Genomic DNA, 20,672 nt, shown 5'->3' with positions numbered 1-20,672 from the left:
GAAAAATGGAAAAATAAAAAGAACGGTGCAGTCTTGGCTTTGTCTTTCTGAGTTTTTATTAAAGCTAAGTCCACTACACAACAATCCCTTTCAGAGGGTTCAGCTGTCTAACAAAAAAGGAAGTAGAAGTGCCGTAGAAGTGTGTTTTGCAGCAAGCAGGCTGGATATACAGTATATAGCAAGCGTCTGTGGGGTGTCTCCCCTCTAATCTAAACACATTTTTATTATCATACATCAGCCACATGACTACAGTCATAGGCGGTTCTTCATTCCTTATTGTCACTCGTTCTAGTTATAGTAAGCTTTTTTATTCTTTATTTTATTTCTCCATACATTTTAGTTTCTGCAAGCGAAGCAAAAGGCATAATACAAAGCTTTATATTGTTATACATATATCACTTGTGTACAGAGCACAGTAACATACAACTCACAGACACTTTAATGGTTATATACATGTCCCCAGTTGTATATAATTCACAGGCCCTTCAGTGTAACAAGTTCACAAAACCTCTATGGTGGCTTATATCATGAGGTTCCTAGGTTACATACAGTTCATGAACTATTCTTCTCGCATGTGACTTCCTGAACCCTCTCTCTGTCTCCTTTCCCTTCTCTTTTCTTTCCACACATATTTTTTCATCTGTGTCTTGCTGACCCCTGGTCCTGCCCTTTCCAAGGCCGTTGCATCCTAGTGGATGGGCCTACAACCCCTCGCGCCATTCCAGCAGCGGGCTTAACAAAAGACTATATGACAAATAAATATTCTGATCTATAATGACATTTGACATATTTTTATTTCATTCTAGTATTGACAGAAATATAATGAAACATTACAGCAGATGTTCCACATTTCTGAAAGTTGATCATATCAGGAAACACAAACATTTTTCTCAGTGTCTGAAAGTTTATTGATACAAGTTCCTGGCTATTTAGATCTAAGGTATAGTACAGTCACATGATGTTTTTATAACCTGTATTTTGTCAAGTGCCAAATAAACCCCATTAAGGCTGGGTATTGGCAAGGACCTCACAATACGATACGTATCACGATACATGGATCACGATACGATTGTATCACGATACATTGCGATACGATACATATTGCGATACATTGCAATACTCTACATAATTTATTACGTTATTTATTATTAATTACTGTGTACCACCTGCAGGCCTGGAATTAAGTCTTTTTTAGGGCAAGGCCACTTTGGCCTTTGATAAATACAAATTTATTGGGATATCGCGGCCAAAATGTAGGGCACCAAGGCCAAAACCAATGGTTATTAAAATCCTTTTTTCAGTCCTTTTTCCTCAACAAAATAAATATCCTAATAGAACAATTAAGTGCTGCAGTGTGATACAGCACATATGTAAGATGGCTCAGACTGCAAAGTTAGTTACTTGTCCAGTAACACACGATAACGTAAGTGTAACCCAGGTTATTTTCTGTAGCTACAAATTACAGATGTCCCCTAAACGCTTCATGCAGACTATCGGTAGACGCTACAATTTACCGATGTTCCCTAAACGCCTCATAAGTAGGCTACTGTTACAGCGTTTTTGCTGCTCTCAACCCGGTTAATTTTGCTATATTCTTTAAATGTTTAATGTACAGCGGCTAATTACCCGCTGTACATTTAAACTTAGACTAGTTCTGCTCAAGCACTCATAGTTCTCTCCTTCTTTTAGCGACTTTCTCGCTAATCCCACAGTTGTTACATGCTTTTCAGATCTGCTAGTTACTTAGCTTAGCAGTTAGCAATGGCTTCTCTCTCTCCCTCAGTTTAATTAATAATTAGCTGTTAATGTTTACGTTACACATATATTTGCGGGAGTGGGAGACATCACGTGCTACTGTTGATGTCCAGCGTGATGACGGAGACTCTGGAAAACGTGAGTTTGTTTATTTGCTGCGTCGCATGTAGTTTTAAATGAGGAAATACGCAACTTTCTTTTAATGGCACAACCTGGGCACAATGGCCAGTTCATAACAGGGCATGCCAAACTGGCCGTGTGGATAGTTAATTTTAGAAGGGGCATTACGGCCACACTCCGGGGCATCCACGGCACTGGCCGTTTGGCGTTAGCCTAGTTTGGCGTGGTATAATGCCTGCCCTGCACCCAGGTAGTCTAATATGTACATCACATTATATTGATAACTCAGCGGACAAATTGAGTCAAAACTATTTAATTCAAAGGGATTTGAGGGAAATTTAAGGACATTTTAAATCCGTTTAAAACGTGAATAATTTTTTTTTAATGTATCGATACCAGGGGCTGGAAAATAGATACAGTATCGCGGAAAAAAATATTGCAATACTCAGCTGTATCGATTTTTTTGCACAGCCCTAAACCCCATGTTAAAACTAAGTGTAATATTGCTTTGAAAACACAGCTCTGTGAACCTGTTAGGCAACTCTTGTGAGTTCCATGAATGATTTGACTACAGGCAAATTAAGATAATGGAAAATTTGAAATTTCAACAAGACCTGTGTATAAAATGCCATTTGCACAGTTGGAATATAACAGAGTGGAACATCCCCCTGCTTTCAGGGTCCAGTTGGTGACTCTTCAACGCATTAAAGAAAAGAGCGAGCATTAACTTTATGGCTAGCTTCAGTTACATACTCATGTAGCTTAATAATAATGGGAACATAAGGGCAGTTATTTCCTTGGCTGCAATAAATGGCGTCAATAAATCCTCCCAGCCTGACATGGAAAAACATTACAGTCATATGACACAGTGATAAATGATGCAGTGAACTGTCTGCAAACAAACACCTTGAGACAAACGAGCAAAGATTCAACCCAACAGCAAGGCCCAATCCCCCATACTGCGGAGCTTGGTACAGACAGTCATTTGACCTGAGGTTGGTCTTTCCTATCAGCAGGCCTTGGTAAAGGGAGACTGGGCTTGGCTGAGGCCATAGTGAGGAGGGGATTTCCTCTGGATCACTATTGTTCATTGTAACTCTGACTCCCCCCACCTGTCTCTGATTCATTCATTCCACAAGCTAATACTCACCCACCCAGTAGCGGACCGTGCATTTGAGACCTAGGCCTTCAATGGGTTCCCCAAAAAATCCTAATGCCGCACAAACCGCTATCACCGCACCAGACTATTACGCACGGAGAAACAATGTTATCACTGATATATTACTTTGCAACATCAAACACACACACACACACACACACACACACACACACACAGTCATTCTCTCTCTCTCCAACCGGGCCACTGGAACACTAAGTAAGACTGGTAAGACTGAAGCAAAATTCCAAAAACAATCTATGGGAAAAAGGACAATGACGCACTAGTACACATGATTTTAGTATAATTATTCTATCAAAGAAATCTGTTCCAAATGACACACCGACCATCACTAAATCATTTTATTTCACCTTGAAACTGAAACACCATAATGAGGCACAAGTAGCAAAAGCAATCAATGAATGAATAAGTGGTAGCCTACTCATCCACACATTACGCACAATCCTCTCGCAAAGAAAACTGTTCCAAATGGTGCACAAGAAAACGCGCATACAGAAGTACACAACCAGCCGGGCCGCTGGGTCTTAACTTAACACCTGAGCTAATCATGGGTGTAAATTCACAAGAAGCATAAAATTAACTCACCAGTGCTGTTCTACTTGAAGATGAAATCCATTCTCCTTTCTTTTTGGAGGAAGCGGTCAATTACGCGGTCATAAAGTTCGTTCTTGGCTTTCATGTCCAATAACAGTTCCTTTTCAATGGCAATGGTAGCCAGTGCTGAGAGTCGACCTTGTCCTGTTTTATTCCTTGAATACGTCTTTATACGTTTAAGCGCTGAGAAGGTCCTCTCAACAGACGCAGTTGACATTGGAATTGTTACAGCCAAACAGGTGAGTGCGTAAAGTTCACGCAGGCTGTCGCTGAGGTCTTTTTGCTGAAGGAAAGACAGGAGGTCAACGGGGCTTTTCCCTTGGAAGCCGGGCATGGCATACACAACAGTGAGCTCTGTTCTCAGCCGCGGTAAGTTGAAAAGGGTTCCGTGGCTCTGCGTAAGGCTCTGGAAGGCCTCATTTGGGAATGTTTCCCGGAATGTTTGGAAATGCTGAGCGTCAAGGAGAGAAAGGAATGCAAGTCTCTCATGGTCTTTAAATCTGTTCCTTGTCTGGCTGAGAATGCTGTCCAAAATGTCACTGTGTAATTGTTGGTATTTTGCCTGGATGTCCTCTTGGGCATGAGCTCTCCTTGTGCTTGGCGCACCTGTTTTACGCACAGTGGACTCATAGATGTCACCAAATTGCTGTCTTTCCCTCTCAACGGCCTGACAAAACTCATTGGGCCTCATTCACAAATCTTTTCGTAAATTCCTCGTATATTTTGCGTATTTCTGTTCGTAAGAAAAGACCAACGTCGGATTCATGAAACGTGTGGACAACCTCGATTTGTGCGGACCACAGGTGTATCAAATGATGAATGCCAATCGTTCGTAAATTGGATGCGCGTGCCTGTGCCAAGCAATTTGCATAGTTAAACGCCCCGTTCAACTCCATAAAAGGTCTGCAGACTGAAGGGTCGTGCGCAAATGGAAAGCATTACTGGAGTGGTGGAGAATGGCAAACAGACCCAAGAAGAAAAATTCAAACTCTGTAATACAAGTGTTGTATTCGGGAGTGAGAGAAAAAAAAAATACTTTTTAAAAGTGTAAGCGGTGGAGTGACAGCAACTGAGAAAGAAAACATGGCAAGAAATTACTGATGCTGTCAATGCTGCAACATCAGAAACACACACCTTGATTTAAATGAAAAAGAAACGGTTTGACTTACAGTTAGAATCTAAAAAGCGAGGGCGATAGTCTAACTCCAAATAGATGCAGTTTATTAGCTCCAGGCGGACGGCAGGGCGCTGCCAAAATGTTTGGGGAAATAATATGGAGACTGTGCTGTCAGGTGTCCAGTCATCAGCGGAGTTGGACACTGATTTAATTCAAGCAGCATCTCCATCTGATGGTAAGCTCAGACTTTAGGCTTTATAATAATATTGCTGGTTTTGACTGTAGCTCTTGACAGGAGCTTTCTTCCTGCGGTGTCCAAACTCATCACAGCCTTCCAGCTCAGTATGCTGCGCTCGCTCTGTGGCGGAGCGAGTGCACGTATGATAATTATATGATCTCTGCTGAGGGGTCTGAAGGTTTATCAGGTGTGTCATTAGCAACGTGGTCAAGGCATAACCTCTATCACCTAGAGACAAACTAGTTAGTCTTGAGACTCTGGTTAATTTAACTTTCATTCAGTCCTATATGTGCCGTGCGTCTCCAGCAGCACCTGCTCAAGACGCACGACACCCTGCTGTTCTGCAGCACCAACGAGTTGCGGCTCCCTCCTGGACAGCTGGAAACCACATGTAGGAGGTTTAGGTTGGCGTCACAAATTAATTCAATGTTTATGGTGTGTTATTGTTTGCGATTTAAATAGGGAAAGCGTTTGGAGACTGTGCTTTGATGTGCACAGTCTATTGCTCCTGTGGTAAGATAAGATAGAACTTTATTGATCAATACATAATATAATAATATAATATAATATATATACGATACTAATTAATCACTTTAATCACTCATGTTTCCAATTGAATAGAATTGCCTATGAATTTGTTCATATCGGCCTAGCTTTGTTAATATGGTTATTATCACCAGGCTTACAAATGGCCTGAAACACATTTTGTTGTTGATAATGAGGTCTGGAACTGCTTTAATAGATTTCCCTTAAAGAATAAGGCATTTTAAGCAGAAACCACTTCATGCGTAATGCCCCACGCATGTTTCCAAACACACATAGATTTTGATCGTACCAAAGAACAAATTCAGGTAAGAAAAAAAAAGATGAATGCCGAAATGTTCGTGGAAACGTTCGTAAGTACACTTTAAGATCAAATCTGATCGTACGCACGTTTCGTGAATGAGGCCCATTGATTCTGTCTAAGCAGAATTGGATATCCAGGGCTTTGTTCTGAAGCAGTCCAAAGAGAACATCTGAGTGGTCAAAAATCCCGTGGAAAGTGGAGAGCAAGAAGTTGAATTCGAAGTTTTCCAGATGTGTAATGTATCCATCGGCGCTGTTTACAGTATCGCTGTCATATTCGCCATGATGCTCTACTATGTGTTCAAACACCTCCTTTAGGGCATCTCTCTTCTCAGACACGGTGCCAACCAGTCGCGAAGTGTAGAGCCACCTTGTTGGTGCCACACGAGGTAGCCGTCTTTGACAAATCTCGTCAAGCACTTGGGAGCGCTTAGGTGACTGGGAGAAAAATGCAGAAAGACCGTTGAGAGTAGAGAAGAATATTTTGCACTCTCTGAACTTGGACATTCCTTGCGTGAGAACCAGATTTAATGTATGTGCATAACAGTGGATGAATAAGGCCAAAGGAGCTCTCTCTTTCACTTTGGCTTGCACACCATTTAAACTTGAGGCCATAACAGCGGCACCGTCATAACACTGGGCCACAACCTTGTCTAAGCACTCATACTCCTCCAGGAATCCAACAATCAAAGCTGCAATATCATCTGCCTGTTTCCCGGTGGTGACATCATCAAACCTGACGAACCTCTCCTTTACACCATGGTCTGTCACATAACGGAGCACAAGAGACAGCTGGGCCGCATTGCTGGCGTCTGTGGTCTCATCCACCATAACTCCTACAAACTTTGCTTTCTTGATCTCCCGTTTTATCTCCTCTCCCATCACATCAGCTATGGCAGTGATAAGATCGTTTTGTATTTTTCCTGATGTGCCAGTGAATACTTTATTGGTGGAGAGGTGATAATGTAGATCCTTGTCATATTCAGCTAAAAAGGAGAGCAGCTCCACATAGTTGCCACGATTAGCAGATTCCTTTCCCTCATCATGACCCCTAAAAGGGAGCTCCTGTTTCCCCAAGAACATCACACAGTTGATCAGCTTTTTCAGTATTTCCCGATTTTTCTTTACCCTTTCGTTGTGCATTTCAGTTTCCCTCCTTCTCTGTTCATCCAACTGCAAGTCAACCCTTGTGTCCCCAAACGTTTTCAGCATGACAGTTGCTTGGAGGTGTCCTGCCGTGCTCTGATGTCGAGTTGCTGCCTTGCTCAGGCAGCTCAAATTGCCAAATCCAACGTGGTTCCACACACCATACAGGTCGGCTGAAAACAGAAGACAATCCCAGCAAAACAATTTGTTCTTCTGCATCGAGCCAGTTAGCCACGGGTAACGCTGGAAGTTGGCCGACTGGAATCGGCGCAAAAAGCCTTTCCCTTGCTGGGTAAGCGCTGGTAAATCCAGTGTAGGCCGACCGTTCTGGACGATAGCAAGCTTGTCTTGAAACGATCTCCTTGAAAATGGTTTTGCCATTAAATCGGCTACCAAATCCACTCCTTCTCCTCCCTCTGCCATGATTTTTAACACAAAGTAAGCTACTCCAACAAATCGCCAGCTAACGTTAGCTAACACTCCTCCAAGCTAACTACGCTGACTGACGTTTTATATTCCAGAGTTCCCGCCGAAAAACCTGCATGCAGGCCTGGCTCCCGCCCAAATCAACACACATCAAATTTGGATTGGATAAAAAAAATGACAATCCGAAATACCCCCACACCCCCTTCACACCAAGTTCTATGAACGGATGGATTCAATAGAAATTCTGCAGGCGTTGAGGGAGGAGCACAGATTTCAGTTTCACCTAGAGACACACCAGGAAAAAAATCTGATTGGCTAAAAAAACAGAGACAATTGCAGAGTCACTGGACTGCTATAGTAAGTTTACATTATGATTTATGAACGATGTAAATAAGCTTAGAATTTTTATTTTTATAATTTTACATTACTTGAACACGTTTTTCCCTTTTCTCTGAACACTATTAGGCCTGCAGTGAAGGCCTTGCAGGCCTTGACAGCACGCCACTGCACCCACCCAACTTCCCTCTGGCTTTCCTCACTGTCTCATTTCTCTGATAGCATTAGTCTACTTTTACATACTAGCCTGCTCTAAAATGACTACATTTCTCACACTAACATACTCGCATACTTGAATCTAACAGTGGCTTATAGTTACAATTCTCTTGACTTGGTCACTACTGTACTTTCTATTGCCACAGTATTCTCTTCTCTTTCACTTACTATTTCAGCATGGACACCCTTCTAACCTTCGATACTGCACCTGTGTTGACTTTGGGTAGGCTCAAAAGCATAATTCAAAACATCAAAAGGGACAATGGAGCCTGTACACCAGTCAAAAATAACACACTACAAAGCTGAATATTAGTAGCAGTAGTAGCAGCAGTAATGACAATGAAAGATAATTTGACATTTGATACAAAAAGTGCTGGAAAAGTGCATCAGGCTTTCGCCATATTATCTCAGCTTCTATCTCCTACACTGATGTTTAAACTATTTCACTGATTACCAGTGGAGTATTTAATATAGCTGGTGTATATTCAAATTATTAGAATATATATTAGAGTCAGTATTGCAAACACTGATTTCAAGCCTTTATTCACCCCCTCCTCACATGTTATCAGCAGTGTTGTGGTGGTATTTGTAGAAGTGGGGGAGGGATTGAAACTTAATAAAAAAAAATATAATAATTGAATCATAATTTATTGTTCATAATTTTACTGTATAGTAATAGTTACTTTCTCTTTAAGAAACTCGCTGGTCAGTGTTCTGCTCCTCCTGGATTTGTTTACTTTTCGACTATAATGGCAATTTTGTGTTTTAACGTTATGTTTTGCTTATTAAATCTTTACTCCTGTAATGGATAGTAAGTACTGCCTTGTGGATTCACCTATGGGATTGTGAATAAATTGTTTTGTAGGCTACTTGGGAGTGTCTGTGGATGAATAACTGTAGGCTATCCACACTGTAACATAACATGAGCGAGTATAAATACAGTGAGGGAGCGCCACTCCCCCCGCCACTACACCCCTGGCTATCAATGTCATCATGTTATACTGGCTTTTATCATTGTTTTGCAGCAGGTGCTGTCAACTGCCATAACTGTTTAAATGGCTTATCTGCCAAGCAGTGGATGGTGGGGTTTAGCAAAATGAACACCAATATCAAATTCTGGAGGCAGCTACTGCATGTAAAGTCCAATCTAGAAAATTAATGTATTGTTTTGTATTGTTTTGCATCTGGAATCCAGGTAGAATCCAGAGAAGTGGTGTCAAGTATCAAAATTATTATTTTGAAACGTGTACATTCACACATACACACACACACAGTTTCTGACATGTCCTCACATGTCAGTCTCTCCTCCAGATGTTTTTGAGGGAACCTTGGCTCACCCCACTGTTGAATCATCTCAAAGGAATCATTGGTTTCAAGATGAGTCAAAACTTGACCACAAAGTTTCACACTCGGATTCACACCCAGTGCCAACAGCGACCCAGGCGGGAATCTAACCCAGGACCTTCTTGCTGTGAGGCGACACTGCTACCACTGCGCCACCGTGCCCGCAATCGCTACTAAAATTACAGAGTGAATGCTTTCTCATTCATCTTTGTTCTCTGGGGAACATTAAGGGTAATTTGTACTTCTGCATTAAAGTACCGCCGTAGCTATGCTGTAGCATAGCAAGACTGCAAGATCTGTGACTGGCCTGTTTTGTATCTCCTCCCACCTGTCTCGTGGTTGATGTCCACTGACAGTGAAGACAATGGAGGGGATGAAATGGAGCCTAGCTGAGGAGGTTCACAGATATAGTGATTTGTAGGACACCTCATCTGTCACTGAATTTGTGGTGAGAAATATCCCAGAACTACGCCTTCAGGCCACACACTCATCTTTGCCACATCTTTGTCTGTTTTATGATCAGTCCTTGGAATTTTTTAAGCCCCTCCCCCCCCAAGCATAAACCGCAAGACCCAGGCCTGACTCATAATCTCACAGCACAGACCGCGTGTGAAGAGTAAATTCTAGCCCTTGTCACGCCTGTTTCACCACCAATGATCTTGTGAAAATCTTGTGGGCCACAAAGCAGAAGGCATTGCTTCATTTTTGCTATTTTTCATCAACACATATAAAGTCAGTGCCATATCATTTTTTAATTCATTAATTATTTACAAATATATTTCTTGTGCTTGTAGCTATTTTTAGTAGATACATTAAGAATATTGCACTGTAGTTTTTCAGCAGCACAGATTTTGGCTAATATTGAGCTTATGACAACGTTCTCACACCAAGTGTGTTACTCTAAATGCTGACAATCATTATGACTTATTCTATTATTAATGACTTTATTCAAGACATTATTGTTGCAAAGTTAAACAATGATTTACTGATGTGAACAATACAGGCAACTTCCTTCTGCAGGATGTAGAAAAAAAACTGAGGTCAAACCGTTCTCTGTGGTCCAGTTAACTTCTTCTATAGAAGCACGAGTGAACAGCGAGTGGTTTTAGGGGGTGGATGCAGTCTCTAACTAGCTTTGACTCATACATGCGATGATGCGGTTGGACAGATGGCTAGAATAGCAGTGATGCTTTAGCTTCTCTCTCATCTAACGTATGCTAAAGTGGGACAGGAAGAGGGTTTTAACCTTTCCTTTGCATGAGAAACAGCCAAACAGAGAAACTGTGGACAAGTAATGGCCACACTCTGCAGCACACATGACGCCCGGGCCACACCGCCTACCTCTACCTGTGCATGACAGCTACTTCGCTGAACTGCTGCGGCTTGCACGCCTGTGGTGTCCACACAGACAGCGTTGCTGCTGCGGCGCTGCCTTCCAGCCCTATCTTTCTACATTGAGTTTGCCTTTGATAATGGCCATAGAATGTTTCATTTCATGTCATTATAAATGTCATTTATATTTATTTTAGACAGAAAAAGGTTAAGAAGTGTATGCTCAATTGTAAATAATAAATAATAATAATAAAAATAAATAAATAAAAAATATACATGGTTTTTGTTTACCCACGTTCAGAGAGAGAGAGAGAGAGAGAGCACACCAGAAAAATACTGCCCTTCACCTGATGTTCTTTTAACTTTTTAACATAATATAATTATAGCCTACGTGGGGTTTCTGCTATGACTACCGTATTTCCACAATTAAAAGCCGGTACTCCACTAATTTAGCTGTGCAAGTCACTGAATTTTCTACAACACGGTCCTGCAAATATTTAACAATAGAACTAAATGAAGGGATTCTGTCCACAGAAACGCTAGAAGGCTTTTAATTTGAAACGGAAACAGAAAGTATTGAGTAAAAAAATTTTTTTTATATTTTTTCATGTCTGTGACATATTCTACAGATATAGACATTGAAACTGTATTGAAAGGTGTAATGTTGCTGGTATGATGTCAATATGACTATCAACAGATCATTTTCACTGTCTACTTTTGCTGAGAATCGCACGTGGAAAAAATAGGCGACACGCTGAATCTCTAGATGAGCTGCGCCTGAGCCGCACTGCTCACGCGAGCTGTGTGGCTGCTCTAACCTGTTAACATGGGCGCCGAAATGAAAAGCAACAGGTTCCGTGACGCACATGCGCTGCTCAGTTAGGCGGTGTGGCCCGGGCGTACTGCAGTATAAAGAAAACAAAGTGTGTGTCTACTGTGTGTGTAGCCCATTTGACCCGCACCCGCCTGACCCGTTCTCAATATCATCTTCAGTTGACCCTAACCTGCCCCACCCGCGGATAAACCCGTGGGACCCACGGATTGACCCGCGCATCTCTAGTAGCAGGTGATTTCTATACATATCTGAAATGCAGTGGATATTTATCTTCTACAGCTGCAACCTACCATCTCTTTGGCTCCATGGGAAGGTCAACAACTGCCTAGTCCCTCAAATGATAATAAACATGCTGTATGTTTTCAGCAAATACAACTATCCCAATAATAATGTGGCAGAATCCAAATTCTGCAAGCCTCCACTGCAGCCTACTGTGGAAGGTAAATGTAAATGAGAATACATCGACCTCCTTTCACAACGGCACAGTTTAATCTACATGCAAGGGAGCTCACAGTCACCTTTAACATAGCAGATCCCAAACCTCACTACACTACTATGGCCCAAACCGGCCCAGCTATCCCACACAGCTGTAAAGGAAAGTGGGAATAAGACCCACTCCATGATGGCCAAGAACCTCCCTCCCTCACATTTTATTGCTTCGACTCTGGTAGGAAAATAAAAGACCACTCAGGGAACAAAAATGATAACATTTACACAACATTACTGAGAGGTAATTACATAACATTACCTCTAGGCCGTGTCATTCGAAAGCACAATGTCATGCTTTCCTTCTTATGCTGATGACACTCAACTGTACCTCTCTTTCGACGCAGATGATACACAGCAGGTTAACACTCTCCACGACTGCTGCCTTGACATTCAAAACTAGATGTCACAAAATTTTCTACAACTGAACTCCAAGAAATCTGAGGTAGCCTAATTATTATTGGCCCAGACATCACTAGTCGCCAAATTTCTACTCATCGTGCCTCATTATCCTCAAATGTGACCAAGTACAGTAAAAATCTTGGTGTTGTGTTTGACAACAATCTTAGTTTTGAGAACCAGATTAAGACAGTGATGTTTCCTGCAACTTAGGAAACTCTCTAAAAGTAGTTCATTTTTGTCTCATAAGAACCTGGAGATTGTTATTCATGCCTTCATTTCATCGCGCTTGGACTACTGTAACTCTCTTTATATCTGCCTGACCCAGCAAAATCTTCACCGATTACAGCTTATCCAAAATGCTGCTGCCAGACTCCTCACGAGGTCCAGAAAAAGAGAACATATCACGCCTATCTTATCCTCTCTCCATTGGCTCCCTATGCGTTTCAGAATTGATTTAAAAATTTTACTGATTACCTTTAAGGCAATCAGGGGCTTGCACCTAGCTACATAAGTGACCTTTTAACACCTTATGAACCTGAACGCACTTTAAGATCCACAGATGCGGCCCTCTTGACCATCCCTTGGGCTAAAAGGGTGAAACACCTTTTAAGACTTGCTTTTATTGATTTTATGGGTTGAATTATTTGCCTTTATATTGTATTATTTCTTTTATACACATTTCATTGTTGTTTATTATTATCTTTGCTTATCTTTTTTCTTAATATCTGCATTCTGTCAGGAATGTTTTATTCTTATTTTATTTTTGTAAAGCACTTTGTAACCATGTTTAAATAAGTGCTATATACAGTAAATGAATGCATGAATGAATGAATGAACATTTATCATATGCCTCAACCAGATTTCTTTTTTGTAAATAAACAAAAATAATCAAATAGTAATCAGGAAATAATCATTTAACAGGCTGGGAAAGAAAGCATCTCAAAGATCAATCAAACAATCAGAATGATGGAGACAGAACAGTGATGTCACTGCAAGTCATGAGCAGGTAAGGCATAGTGAAGCTAGCTTCAGATATTTAGATATAGATTTTTAAATCCCTTGTTGTTTTTGTACACATTTTTTTTTCTTTCTTACTTTCTTTCTTTCTTTCTTACTTTCTTTCTTCAAATGTGAAAGAATTTTCATATCATGCCAAAACATAAAGGCTCATGAAAGGCTCATGAGAGAGACCCCTTTTTAAGACTTATTTATCTACACCAATATCTGATCTTCAAGGGCTTTTCTATCAATTCATTATTCACATTATTCATTGAACTGCAGCAATAAAATCTTACATGCAATCAAATTATCATTGAGACCGTCATCCAAGTTTATCTGTGATAAAAACGTAATATATATAAATGAGTGAGCAAAGCATTATGTTGCAGGCTGTCATTTTGACAAAATAAGTTCACTACTGTCAGTGATGTGCGTATGAACGGATCCTATTCAAAAGCTTACCAACCCTTTTTGTGGATATGTTGGCCAATTTGACTTTGATATAGATCCCTCAAGCGGGAAAAAATAAGATACAACATTTTTCATTCGATCTAAATATGTAAGCATAGTGGTTTGATGCGTCATGACCATGGGCGGAAATTACGGGGGGGACGGGGGGGACGAGTTGATATATTGCGGGGGACGAGTTGTCCCAGGCAATATATCATTGTAAACATAACTATATAATTTTAAATAATATAATAATATGCATTGAAAGCACTTGTGCTAATTATAGACACAAAACAATGCGTGTGGATGCATCACAGTGGTTTGGTCCACTGCCTACCTGCCTCCCCGAACCCCCACACACACACATTAGCCCTCGGTACGAGTGTGTGTGGAGGATCTCTGGAAGTGTGTCAGTGGCGGCAGACCTCCAGTAAGTAGCTGCTTCGCAAAGGTTAACTTAAAACAAAGGATGTGTCAGACATTTTTCTTTACTTCTACCACTCAACAGAATAAAACACATTCACAATTGTAACCAGACTACATTTTGTTCACTCCATTACCTCGCGGTTGAATCTTGTGTGTCAACGTGTTGGTACGGGGCAGCCGCGTCTCCTAATGCATGTATGTGTATGGAGGCAGGAGGTCTATCCACAATTAAAATCCTCATAACTCACTGAATTTTCGACTGATTTTCAAGCGGTTTGGTTTGTTACAAATGCCAGACATGTATTTATGATACAGGATACTTGGTTAAATTAAAATGCGGGTTTTCATACCAAAATTATCTTTTGTAGATGGTAACAGTAGTATTTCTATAATATAATATTTAAGATTAACTTACCCTACGTAATTAGGTTCTAAGTATATTCTTTTTTTCTTACTGCATGTAAAATGGCTGCCACTATGTAATTTTGTTTATAATTTTGGAAATAAATGAAGACTTAATTCATAAAAAAGACATAATTACAACAAACACTATGTTAAAATATGAAGTAAGTTTCTGGCAGGCTTCATAGCGTTCTGGACTTTTACACATTGACAGCAAAACATTAGAGATCTGCTTTTTCGGGAAAACTAAATTTAATTAGGCATATATTAGCTTTAGTTCAGTTAATGGGTGTTGCATCTCACCTACTACTGTAAATAACCTGCATACTGTGTGTGTGTGTGTGTGTGTGTGTGTGTGTGTGTGTGTGTCTATTTGTCAGCCAGCCAGGTCAGTTAAAATGGCAGAGAAAAGAAAAACAGACATCCGATCATTTTTCAGTGCACCGAAACGCCAAGTAGAAAGACCCCAGTAATATCAAAGGCAATTTGATAAAATCTTCATAAGAAAGGAATGAAGTGCTTATGGAAATGTTTCATAATGGACCTCTATATACATTTAATACAACAGTACTTTTGGCGGCACCTTTGGTGTCCCCTTCAGGAATTGCTCTTGAGAAAGTTTTCTGTTTATTGTCCCCCCCAACAGTGAAATGAAATATCCGCCCTTGGTCATGACGCAGGGAGAGGGGATTGTGGAGGAGGGAACTTCAGGGACTTGCCAAGCTGTCCGTGCTATTCGCTGCTGCTTCTGTTTGTTCTACTACCATTGAGGCAAAAAAGAAATCACTGAACGGTTTATTATACTGGGCAACGGCTCTTTTATGACCAGAGCAACACGGTGACCAGTTGTTGTCACAGCGCCGTGACGCAGAGCGCACTGGATTTAAAGGCAAGGAAAATAACTTCTGGCTGCCACACCTACTGATCGTAAACCTAACCGATTCCAACTGTGCGCTTCTCAAGCCTTGAATTCACAAAAACACGCACGTCATCGAATAACGAAAATAGACTTCTTAAAGTAATATTGGAGTTATGTGGGCCAGACTGTAGCCTACAACATATGCTGCTTGAGCAGAAGTCTGGATAGTTTGGAAAATGATTAGTCCAGTTGCTTTTTTCTTCCTCCGTTGTCCATTTATGGCATAATTGTGCTCAAAACGGTGGGAACTTCCCCAGCTCTGCACGATTTCCCCAAAGTGAACATGAGATGATTTCTGATCTTGACTGGTTGATGGGATTCATTTTGATGAAAAAATGAGGACTTCTTCTCTTCCTCTTCTTCATAGGAGCCTGCTCTATCAGTGATAAGAGCTTCCTGATATTTGCTGTACGAACACTTCCTCATTGTCGATCTCAAGCCGCACAAATACAGTACCTGACAAGTCCCAAACTCTGGACCATGGACCATGGAGATACAGGAGATGAAGATTGTGATCTTTTTCATAGGTAACATTTTCACTTCATAGCTGATGTCATTGCTTCTTCGCTTGATTGTGGCTTACAGAGGGTGCTGTTGTTGCATGATGTTCTATTTTAAATTCTTCTATAGTTTTAGAGGCTGTTTTCAAATGAATGTGTGTTGTATTATTATAGTATTTAATAACAGTATGGCACTTACTTGTTGACTGACTTCTTGTCTTGGCTAGGTTTTGCTTGTAGCCTACTAACATGTTTAGTTTATGAGATGTCATTTTTAAACCCATCTGTACAGTTAGGGTAATTTCAGCAAATCCTTTTTAGGACTACAATCTCATTTTGACTAACTTGCTAAGAAAAGGTTTGATAGATTAAGAGAAGACAATGAAAATGATTTAGACAGATTTCACGCTAATATTGCAAGTATTATAATCCAATATTTTAAAAGAAGCTCTTAGAAGAAGACATGTTTAATATATTGAGCATTAATACTAATTTTCAGATATTTCAAAAAAGAGCCTCTGTTCTTTACAAGGAAAATGTTTTATCTAATATGAATATTCAAAAAACTGCTGTGGCAGATAGATAATGACTGGGACTGTGGTGCCTTTTTCTTATCATATTTAAATGAGTGGAACAACAGAGCACTATTGCTGTTCTCATACTCACCTTTTCCATCTTTACCAAACTCTTTTAACAGGTTGGTCTGACATCACAGATTTACAAGGCAAAAGTAAACATGTAACAAACAAAAAGTAACAATCAAATATGTCACCTTGTTTTGAGCTGTAATTGTAGTTTCCCCTTGGGTAATTTTGAATGCAGCGATGACATGCATTATTTCCCCAAGTTTTGTCAAAATCGGATCAGTGGTATCTGAGATTTTGCACGTGAAACACTGAGTGAACAAATGATGTACAATGCAACAAATATTACATTTGTGCAGCATACATAAGTAAATATAAGCAGATAGATAAGTATAAATATAGGTATGTCTAAACATTTCTGCTGTTTATATATGTATAAGTATAGGTATGTATAAACACAATGTTGTTAAATATAAAAATATCTACAGTATATGAATACAGTATGTAATAGCGTAACCCTTCTAAAAGTAAAAGGTAGTCTGTGCAGAACATTAATATAACTGGATGTGAATTTACAGCAGTGTAGTTGATGTGCACATGTACACTGCAAAAAATATTAAGGCAGTTCAACTTAAAAACATAAGTTTCCTTGCTGCCTTAAAATTGTGAGTTGAGTGGAGTAGTACTGAATAGTTCAATATAGGTCAAAGATGTCTAGTCATGCTGATTCGTGTTTCCAAGTTGAATGCATTAATTGATGAACTGAAATCCAGTGTTATTTATTTTCTCACAAGGTTTGCTAGGTTTAAGTTTGAGTTCCTCCTGTATCACATGATTAATAGGCCATATCAGTGTGACGTCACAACAACAAAGAACTTACTTAACGGGTGGATAACGTCGGTGGTGCTGCATCGGCGCTACAGTATTTTTCGTGTTATTTAACCAAAGTAAGAGCCCTTTTTAAGCTCTTGTGATTAGAAATACACAGACATTATGTAGTTCTGGCTGTCCACCGAAAATGAGACGTTCCTGATGTCGTTGCTGTTGATATTTGTTAGTGTATAACCTAACATAACCTAAATATATAGCCTATTTAAACATGTGTCCACAAACTACTATATTTTACCAAAATGTTTAGAAATGCTTAAAAGTTCTGTTTTGGCCACTGTCTTATACAAATTAACCATAACTTTCTGTTTTTATTTTATATTATGTTATATAGCCAAACAGTGACAGCCGGTGACACAAAGTAGGCTGTTAGTGTGATTCAGCGAGCAGAAGTTCAAATTCAAGTGCTGATCTAACAAAGCAACCTCAAACCAGTCATTCTTTAGTGTTTTGCTTTATAGTAGAAACTGTGGACTGTTCGTTATTTACTTTCAGACTCCATTGTAAAGCATCTTGACTGTAAAACAGGGTATGATAGCAAAGCCAGATCACAAACCACTGCGTGTGTTGTGCTACTTGTTCTGTGCTAGAACCGTGGTCCATAAAAAACCGTGCGGATAAAACATTTGTGGCACTTTGACAATATGTTTTACTCGTGTAACAGAAAATGGCTCAAGGATTTCAGAAAGCTTATCATGTTGGCAAAATTTCGGTCAGGAAACCTTACCTACATGAAGTGAAAGATTTTACCCGAACGGTTTTTAATGGAACGCCTTGGGACCGGCAGTGCAGTGCCAGTCACAACGGAGCTGCTGCTGTGCTAGACCCGAACGAGACAAGCAAAACCGAGAGACTGTATTACTGTCACTCTAGCAAGCTTGCACGTTATGCTACCCAACAGCTACATTTATAATTTTTATTACTGACTTGTAAGAAAATGCCTGCCGCAAAACCCGGTCATGAGTGGTTGCTGCCAGCCTGTCCCCAGTTCTGTAGATGCAGACGGCCTGTAAACTATTATCTGTATCCACCGATTCCGTTAGGTTGCTTTAAAACGGAAAAAGCCTAAACCTAATCCCTTATGTACCAAGCTGTATTTGGCATTACAGCCCCAAACACAACCCGATTTCAGCATAATCGCTAATGTTTTGTTTAGTTGACTCGTATTTACCGCTGCTTAAAACAAACGATTTCCGCTGCCGACAGGTGCGAGTTATCCACCCGGAAGTATAGCCAATCTGTTTGTTTACAAACATTCTGATTTGGACTATACACAGTTCAGCATATAGTATGCAGCTGCAATACACTTACTTGTAGTGGATTGTACTTGCCATGTGCATCAGAGAGAAACTTACTTGATTGTGAATTCCCAGATACATAACATTCATATTCACATACATTCATAACAAGTCTCTATCCTGTAACTTCATTCAAACCAAAAGAAGGAAGAGTTTCTGGAGAGTTAAACCGAATGCAATGCATACTGGGAAGTCTGCTAATAAACTAACAGTGTTGAGTTTAGTGAATGCTTTATAAGGTGTTCTTTCAACTCATAATTTTAAGTCACAAGATGTGAACTCATGATTTTAAGTCGTGAAGCTCATAACTAGCGCTTTTAAGTTGAAATTGACAAACACAAATATATACATTGTGTTAATGGATAAAGATGAGTTGATTTCACTAAATTGCACTATGAGTTTTTACAGTGTACAACGTACACAGAAAGTGTTGTGGAGTGTGGAACAGTATGATGGCCGACAGGTGAAAACACACTACAAGGGCCCAATTGCATTAAAGGATAAGGCTGGTGTTTTTTAATGCATTTCTTACCGTCAACAAATCCTATGAAAATAACAAAATCAGCAATGATTTTGTTTTGCCAACAAGTCTCGTCCATGTAGCCGGTGCCCAATGCAGCCATGTCCCAGCAGCCATAGAACTCCATTGTATTAAAAAAACGATTAAAAACACGTCAGAGAGCCATGCCGTTGCTCTGGGCAACATATTTCATCATCACGATGCACCGGGCTGGCCGACTTTTTCCTCAAACAACTTAATAAGCCAGCTGTAAAGACATTTTCCATCTCAGGAAAGAAGTTCCGCAGCACCGAAAATAAAAAATTAAGAATTTGTTCCCATTTGAATTTGATTTGGTAAAAACTACAACAGTCTGACTTTTCATGGTAACAGTTAGCGATTTTTAAAACTGAAACTAAGTCTTTGTGAGCTGTATTTAAAGGTTTTAGCTTACAATTGGAGCCAATGACTTCTGGTTTGAAGGCTAAAAAGGGAACGTGGGAAGTCGGGAAGTAATGGAAGTAGTGGAAACGCATTGTTGATTTTTTTATTTTCATAGGATTTGTTGACGATAAGAAATGTATTTAAAAACACCAGCCGTATCCTTTAAGCAAAACGCACTGCAACTTCAGAAATGATGCAGATTAAAAAACACATACTAAAATCCAAAGCAAAGGAAGAAACATGCTGCAGAATCCCAAAGCAAATACTTTACTGTAACATGACATGTGCTGCAGATCAGAAACTATGCAAATTCAAAAACATGAAAAACCACAAAAATAAATGCAACAGAAAAGCGCTGCTCCAGGCCTCCAGGCCGCGCTAAGTAGAATAGGTTGATTTTCATCTAGATGTTGTTATGCTCTTAAGGGCTCCTGATGCAATCTTGGTCATCATACCCATCATCATGCCTCTCTGCCCATTATGAGTGATTGTGCAGCAGCATCAATATTTATAACAAATAGAGAGACAAAGGAGATGACGGGAAGCTTTCTTCTTCCTGCTGCCAAACCAAACAGACTCTCTCTCTCTCTCTCTCTCTCTCTCTCTCGTGTCGAATATCAACCTATTCCACTTCGGACTTCCCTAGAGACCTGGAGCGTTTACGTTGTATTGACTGGAGCACTTTTCTGTTGTATTTGTTTTTGTGGTTTGAATGTGCTTTTGAATTTCCAGTGTGTTTCCTGTTAATGTGCTTAATTTGCTTTGACATTCTACAGTGCATTTCCTCTTTTGCAGCATGTTTTCGTTGTTGTATTTGCTTTGGATTTTCATATGCATTTTTGAATTTGCATTGTTTCTGAAGTTGCAGTGTGTTTCTCCTAATCCAATTGGTT

General features: G+C 40.0%; 1 protein-coding gene across 3 annotated transcripts in view; it reads left to right on the top strand.

Annotated features, from left to right (window-relative positions):
• The first annotated feature begins 15,981 nt into the window (after window positions 1-15,981).
• The window catches only part of LOC139916070 (uncharacterized), a 37,490-nt gene continuing 32,799 nt past the window's right edge, over window positions 15,982-20,672 (top strand). For all 3 annotated transcript variants that reach the window (XM_078290815.1, XM_078290820.1, XM_078290817.1), the window contains exon 1: window positions 15,982-16,093. In XM_078290815.1, the coding sequence (XP_078146941.1) occupies window positions 16,054-16,093 (40 nt within the window). In that variant the 5' untranslated portion in view covers window positions 15,982-16,053. The remainder of the gene's footprint in view (window positions 16,094-20,672) is intronic.

The sequence above is a fragment of the Centroberyx gerrardi genome, chromosome 3 (genome assembly GCF_048128805.1).
Source record: "Centroberyx gerrardi isolate f3 chromosome 3, fCenGer3.hap1.cur.20231027, whole genome shotgun sequence".
Classification (NCBI taxonomy): Eukaryota; Metazoa; Chordata; class Actinopteri; order Beryciformes; family Berycidae; genus Centroberyx; species Centroberyx gerrardi.
The sequence above is the reverse complement of the archived record's forward strand: the minus strand, read 5'-3'. Positions and strand labels throughout refer to the sequence as shown.